We start from the raw sequence: 7,500 nt of genomic DNA on the forward strand, positions 1-7,500 counted from the left end.
CACGCACACACACTGGAACACACACACGCACGCAGCCTTTCACGGCTTGCTTAGATTAGCACGGATTAGCGAAAAACGCCGGTAGGCCGGATGCTGGGTTCTGCGACACGTTCCGTGCGAAAAGCTGGACGTGGTGACGGAGATTTTGTGGCCGTTCCCGGTAGAAAAACAGGCAAAATCGCGGAGCTATGAGAATTTGCTTCGTTTCACTTGCTTTTTTCTACGAAAAGACGGCGCACAACCTCACTCTCAAACCAACCTTGCCCGAATGCGAGAATGTTAGTGTCACCACTGTGGATTTGGAATGAATGATGCTATAATTGAATGCTATAATTAAATACTATAATTAAATTATAGCAAAATTTAAGTATTTCCAAAAGACCCGATAGATAGGTTATTTCAACAACCGAAAATTTTATATATTTGTTGATCAAATGCTAACGAACAAGAACACGAACGCTTAAGGCTCTGGCAAACTGGCTGCGGTACTTGCGGCAATCCCGTACTCCATTTCGGCTTGTCAAACACGGGATCGAATGGGAGCGTTCAAACGTGCAGCACGAGCGTCACGAGCGGCAAAATTGTACAAAAACACAAAACTGCCGCAACTGCCGCATCCAAAAGATGTGTGGAGTAGCCGTCAAAAGTGAATTGTGGCGTAATATTTGAAGGACGGTGTAAATTACTTCGGTTACTTTTTTAGTTTCTCATGAAGTTATACATAAAAATAAGAGCTTTTAAGCATTGTTTAGTTGAAAATTAAAAGATATTGCTTTTAGGTTCCGTTATGATCGATTCCACACCGATACATAAAGAAAAACAAAAGTAATGTTATTGTTTATCGAATCTATGTAATTATTCGACTTTCCAGAGGCTACTTGGAAGGCAGGAAATATGTATTCTTGTTTTAAGCCCTTACCATCAGCAAAAGAAGCGATGGAATGATTCCAAAACAAGTGAAATTCTTTCTCAAAACTACAGTGTTCCCCATATGTCTGTCACTTTATAGCTCTTCCTTCTTGAGGTATGGAAAAGCATTTGTAATAGGATAACCAAAGTGCTGTTTGTTAGCATAATTGAAATTAGCTTTCATATTTTCATCATTAATTTTGCTTTATAGCAATCAAAACAGTTATTCTAGACATTTGTACAACACTGTACTCATAACACCATTTCTTGATGTGCTGGTCGCGGTCTGAACGTGCACTGCCGCAAGTGCCGCAAGCGCCGCAGTTGCCGCTCGTGCTGCAGCCAGTTTTCCAGAGCCTTAATTCCTTCTAGGAACTCGACGGGGAATTATATTAATTGTTAATGCATTGTAGAGGCCCCATCGGTCCAGCCCGATTTTTATTTCCAGCCTTTTATCGGTTCTAGCGACATTCGAGGGCTTTTAATTCAATCGTTTGGTAGCAGCGTCCTTTCCTGATTCATAGATAAGAATCAACGTAGAACGCTGAATACATTTATCATCAAAACTCTGCAAAAAGCTGAAATTTTTGCTCAGAAATCTACTCGTCGCACACGATCATCGCTGTACGTTTAGCGGCGGCTTAAGAAACATCTTAGCCCGTTTACATACCTCAAATTGAAAAGCTAAATTCAAAATTAATAACGGACACTGAAAATAGAATACTGGCGGCATGGATGATCAGGGCCTTGTTACTTCACTCCTGACTTCTTGATCGCAATGGACTCGAGATTTCGATCGGCTGAATCGTCGTCAACAAGCAAATATCGTTTGTTCGCAGCGCGATCGGTATCGACCGGACCCTCTACTGGACTATGCAAAGCCCAAAGACGAAAAATCTCCTGTTCTTAGCCATTTTCCTTGTACACGATTACCGACCTCTAGCGTAATCGCAAGACAAGCTCATCGTCTAGTTGATCGATCGATGGATCGGCGGTTGGTTCTTCATGAGACGAAAATTCTTGATTATTCGTTCGGTTGCTTCGTGGCTGTGCGCACGTATTGAACTGCGATTCCGTGTTTCCTGTCCCGTGCTTTAATCCAGTGCCACTGATAGTGAATAACAAGCTGCATTTCAAATAGCATTACGCACTGTGTACAATCTACTGCCGATCAACCACTGGTCGCGAGTGTGTGATTTCCGTTCTTTCCGACGATCTCTGCTGCATCCGGTATTGCACAACGTGTCCTTTCTTCTTAGCATACGCTACCGCCAGTGTTGATGTACAATGTGTGCTGAACAGCGTGTTTCATATTGAAGAATCAATCAGTGTCAGCAATTTCCGGAGGAAAGCGCACTGCGTTATGAAATTGAACATGCGAATCCACTGTTTTATTCTGGTGTTATTTGCCGTTTCCTGTGCAATTGCGGCAAGCGAATCGAGCGGTCCAGCTGATAACGATGAACTGTTGGATCGTTTAACGACGGGAAAACTACGACCACAACTCACAACAAACGATGACGCCGAAGATTCCGATCCGTTCCGGGTGACCCCGCTGCTGCAGGGCGATCGGACCGCGATCGATACGGGGCCGCGTATCAGCGCAATGAGGGACAAGCCATTCATTGATGCTGATAGCAGCATTAGCGGCCACACCATCAGTGAAGAGCTCCTCGAAGCTGATCAGTTGCTTACCGTCGCGGAGGCAAAGGTCACAGCCAGTGATAGTAGGTCGGTGTGGGATGCGAAAGATAGTGATGACGATGCTGCTGGAAAGGCGCGGATTCTCGCGGATCGTGTCGAAATCGATGACGTCACGGATGGTAGTGGGCAGGATGAATCGCTCCCTCAGGCAGACGATCCATCATTGTTTGATAAGGAGCTCGTTGGCATTCTGCAGAAGCGTCCGGAATCACGTGAATTCCTCGAATCGTTGGGATTATCAGCCAAACCGAGTGACACCCATCCTGACACTAGCAATCCACAGGCTCTGAAAGAGCACCTGAAGGAACTGTTGACACGCCCGGTAAGCGAGCGGAAGTATCATAAACTACTTCCCACACTACCGGAAGAAGTGGAAGCTGATGTAATGCTACAGCCATTCCAGGCTGCACACTTACCAACACGTCCAACTCCACTGCACCAGCCGACTACCGATCAACGGCCGGCAAGTGTTCTGCTACCCGATCTACAGCGCACCCTCGCTACCCAGCGCGAATCGTTCCTTCCGCCGCAGGAAGGACAACGAAGCCTTGTGATCGTGTTCGATGCGACTGGTTCGATGGTGGACGATTTGCAGCAGCTACGGGATGCGGCGAGGCTAATCATTGCGGAGATCACGCAACGGAAGAGCAATCCGATCTTCAATTACGTATTCGTCCCATTCCGGGATCCACACGTTGGCCCGAAGCTTGTGACACGCAACCAGGACGAACTACTGGCCGCTCTCGATCAACTGCAAATCGTTGGCGGTGGCGATTGTCCGGAGGCAGCTCTGGAGGCTTTGGCCGGTGCGATCGAGCTAGCAATTCCGCGGTCATTCGTGTACGTTTTTACCGACGCTACGGCCAAGGATTTCCGACTCGACCAGCGTGTTTTGCAGTTGGTACAGCGTAAGCAAACGCCCATCACCTTCCTGCTGACGGGATTTTGTGATGGGAAAAACACTCCAGGATATCAGGTGATGAGTAACATTGCTGCCGCCAGTAATGGTCAGGTTTTCGATCTACGGAAAGATCAGATCGAGGAGGTTCTGCTTGCGATCCGCAACACTATGGATACTGATCACGTACCGCTGAAGGCCATTGATTCCGGTTCGGCAAAGGCGCACGATATCGATCTTAACGTGGATAGTACCCTAAAAGAGTTCAGTGTCAGTGTGGCTGGAGTGAAACCGACGATCGAGATCCTGGATCCCGACCTGGAACCGTACAATCGATCGCGAGAAGTGTTGAGTTTGGATAATATACGTGTCGTCAACGTAGCTGATCCAGTACCGGGCAAGTGGAATATTAAAGCATCGTCGGATTCATCGCACTCGGTGCGGTTGTCCGGGCTCAGTGATGTGAAGTTTAAATTTGGATTCTCAATAACTGAACCAACGTCCGACCGTGTCCTTTCGCCTCAACCCGTATTGGATGAGAAGAACTACCTAGCAGTTCAACCATCCGATCCGACCTTGATTCGTATTCTGGATTCCGTTACGATCACTTCACACAATGCTGATATTGGCGGCAATGGAGGTGACGCCGTGTTTCAGTTCAGCCTGCCGCTTCAGCAAGTACCCGATTCTGGCGGTCTTTACCGTACCAAAGCGTTCGACAGTCCGCGACAACCGTTTAAGCTGACGATTAACGGAAGAAACATCCACAACGAACCACTTCAGCGTCTGTTCTCGACAGCCATTCAAGTCACGCGGCCAGCAGCACCAGAGGTATCCGTTGGCTACGCAACTCGTTTAGAACTGACTGAAGGTGATGATTACCTGTTGGAATGTCATGTCTATTCCGCCACACCGTCCGTGGCTAGCTGGCAGTGGAACAAGATCACCGTTCTGCAGCAGCAATTCAAGTAAGACACTCGATCCTAAGCGAGACTACGCTTTCGAATGGAAATAATGCTATGCCCCATTCCAGTCATTCAGATATCCTGCAATTCGGGTTGAGAAGTGTGGATCTCAAACATGCCGGTAACTACTCCTGTTTGGCTCACAATGATCTGGGTCAGGATGAAAAATTGGTTATAGTAAAAGGTAAGAATACTTGTGGCAGTCTAATAGCATAACCAATGTACATATTTTTAATTCGTTGGACGCAGTGAAACCACGGTACAGGCCAACGATTCGCTTGCTTCCGAAGTATACGCTTGCCGTCGAACGCGAACCCTTTATCGCCTTAAGATGTATCGTGGATCAGACCGCCGATACAGCCGGACTTCACTGGACGCTGAACGGTTCTCCCTTACCGATGGCTGAAGGCAAATCATATCTAGAACTAATAGATGTCACTACAGAGCATGCCGGTAACTACACCTGCTATACCGACTTCTTAGGTGAACGTATCACCAGCGAGAGTAGCACGATCGTGGTCGAATATGCGCCCAAACCGAGGGGACCCCTCAGCCAGGAAGTACTCCGCGAATACGGCGAGTGGATTGAGCTGCAGTGTGATATGGTTGGCCTACCTACACCCCACTTCCAATGGTACTATGAATCTTTGGATCAATCCGGAGATCAACAACCACTTTCAGACGTAGAACCGACGATGGCTTTCACGATGACACCGCAGATGGAGGGCGTGTACACGTGCGAGGGTCGGAATGCATATGGATTTAGCCAACAAACGTTTATTGTACAAGGTGCAGCGAATGGTAAGTAAGCAAACCACACTACAAACGGAAAATTTCCTTATTTTATTCTCACATCAACTTCCAGAGGCACCAATTATCATTCAACCAACGGAGACAACCATGTATGTAGCTCCCGGATCGTCGATCACACTAAACTGTTCCTGTGAACTCTGTCAGCCGTTGAGCGAATATATTTGGACCACAGAGTTAGCCACCTTCGAAAGCAACCCGAAGCACACAATCGACAACATACGTGTTTCGCTGGATAACGATCAATCGCGGAACGCCGTACGCTATCTGCTGACTGTAGATGATTTCCAGTCCCATAACGTGGCCAGTTATACCTGCATCTTTTCCAATCAGCACGGTGCCGACGCAATGATACTACAGCTGCGTATGATGGTGGCACCGGAACTGGAGTCTATGTTTCTGGGTACAGAGCCGATACCGTACTCTGGGAGGATTCGAAAGAAGGCGGGTACCAAAGTATCTTCGCTCAGTTGCGATCCTACCGGCTTACCCGAACCCACTGTCCAATGGTTCCGAAACGGCGAACCTTTCGTTGCGAACAAACTGATGCAGTTGGAGAACGATAACAAAACGCTCAGCTTTCTTGTTCCTACCTACATCCGTGAGATCGCAGGACGCTACGAGTGTACGGCAACGAATCCCCTCGGGACTGTTTCTTCGACATTGGACCTACAAGTAGGGGTTGCTCCTAATGTTTTCGATCAACCCGTGACTGTACTACGGTCGAAAGTTGGCGAAGAAATCACTATGCAGTGTAACATTACGGGAACACCCGAACCAACGATACGTTGGGAACCTAAGGGCTCATTCGAGGATGTTACCAAGCCAACGCAAAGACTGCTTGTGTCTTACGAAACGGCTGGCGTCTACCGCTGCACGGGTACCAACGATTACGGTACGACAGAGAAATCCTTCACTCTCGACACTTACGGACCACCGGAAATCAAGGGTGCTGTTGATGAATCCGTACAATTGGGACTAGGTCAAAATACACTGCTGGAATGTTTCGGATGGGCTATACCAGAGGTACTTTTGTAATAGATAAGCGAAGATTCAGTTTCAGAAGAGGAACACTCTATCTATTTTACTAACCCCCATACAGCCAACAATATCCTGGACATTCAACGAGGTGCCCATTGAGAATGATACACCGGGCGTGACCGTCAGCGACGCGGGACTTCAAATTTGGAACAGTTCCTACAACAACAGTGGCGTATACGGTTGTAATATGCAGAACGAGCATGGTTTGCAACAGAAGATCTTCTACCTGGCCGTAAGAGGTGCTCGTATCGTTTTGTTCATTTCAATAAGTTGGGGTGGCACTTATGGCTGCGTATTGTCCGTTGAAGGACCCCGTATTGAAAGGAGTGCTCAGAAATTTTTCTAATGGAATGCCAACAAACCGGCCGATCTCCTGGCTCGATGTTCTGGGTCGAACGGGCCAGCCTTCCGGTGGTTTCCACTCGTCGATTGGCTTGCTTCCACACTGGCAACAACAGTGCCCTGTTTGGGCTGCTAACTGCTGTTGGAAGCGTTGCCGAGAAACTTGCTCCGCTTTGATCCGTTCTCGGAACCACAAATCTTGCTGGAAGAATGTCGGCAGCTTCATTCTGGCTGGCGTCGGTTTTGTCTTTCTTCTAGCGCTTCAAATTAGCAAACGTGCAAACGACACTTGGCAAATGTCGTCTATGATTTTGGGCGATCCTGTACTAAATAAGTTTTCGCTTTGCACGGCACTCTTTGCAGCCTGCTTTTCCATGCAATACTGTTTCGTATATTGGCTTTAGCATGATAAATAGAGGCTAATTCTATTTCTAGGACTAACTATCTTTTGGCCCTCAAACGACATTCTGTTCTTGTTTTAGATCCTCCCAAAATTGAATCTGTGCTAGAGGGCCAAGTAACTATCCTGCCTAATGAATCAATGCGATTTGAGTGCACGGGAAGTGGAAGCCCTCCACCTAAAGCTTACTGGTTGTTCAACGGCACCACCCTAGTTGATGGTCCTCTGCTGGTGTTGCCTTATGAAAATACTACGACCGGTACCTACACCTGCTTGCTCGAGAGTACCGAAGGCACTGATCGTCGGAACATGTTCGTCAATAAGCTACGCCCACCACAACGGCTACCGTATGATAGCAACTACACTGCTACTGGTCTTACGCCGCTCAAGGCTCGTGCAGATGAGCCATTGATTCTGCTGTGTCCCTTCGA

General features: G+C 47.6%; 2 protein-coding genes across 2 annotated transcripts in view; one reads left to right on the top strand and one right to left on the bottom strand.

Moving 5' to 3' along the window:
* LOC125948548 (enolase-phosphatase E1-like) overlaps positions 1-260 on the bottom strand; it is a 7,013-nt gene extending 6,753 nt beyond the window's left edge. The window contains exon 1 of the mRNA XM_049674738.1: positions 1-260. This exon is cut by the window's left edge and continues 117 nt beyond it. The gene's annotated coding sequence lies outside the window, so the exon portion shown is untranslated.
* A 1,690-nt stretch (positions 261-1,950) lies between these two features.
* The window catches only part of LOC125948506 (hemicentin-1-like), a 9,935-nt gene continuing 4,385 nt past the window's right edge, over positions 1,951-7,500 (top strand). Inside the window, exons 1-6 of the mRNA XM_049674648.1 lie at positions 1,951-4,479; positions 4,545-4,660; positions 4,726-5,277; positions 5,342-6,312; positions 6,389-6,566; positions 7,152-7,500. The exon at positions 7,152-7,500 is cut by the window's right edge and continues 630 nt beyond it. Coding sequence (XP_049530605.1) covers positions 2,273-4,479; positions 4,545-4,660; positions 4,726-5,277; positions 5,342-6,312; positions 6,389-6,566; positions 7,152-7,500 — 4,373 coding nt within the window. The 5' untranslated portion in view covers positions 1,951-2,272. The remainder of the gene's footprint in view (positions 4,480-4,544; positions 4,661-4,725; positions 5,278-5,341; positions 6,313-6,388; positions 6,567-7,151) is intronic.

This window comes from Anopheles darlingi, chromosome 2, assembly GCF_943734745.1.
Source record: "Anopheles darlingi chromosome 2, idAnoDarlMG_H_01, whole genome shotgun sequence".
Classification (NCBI taxonomy): domain Eukaryota; kingdom Metazoa; phylum Arthropoda; class Insecta; order Diptera; family Culicidae; genus Anopheles; species Anopheles darlingi.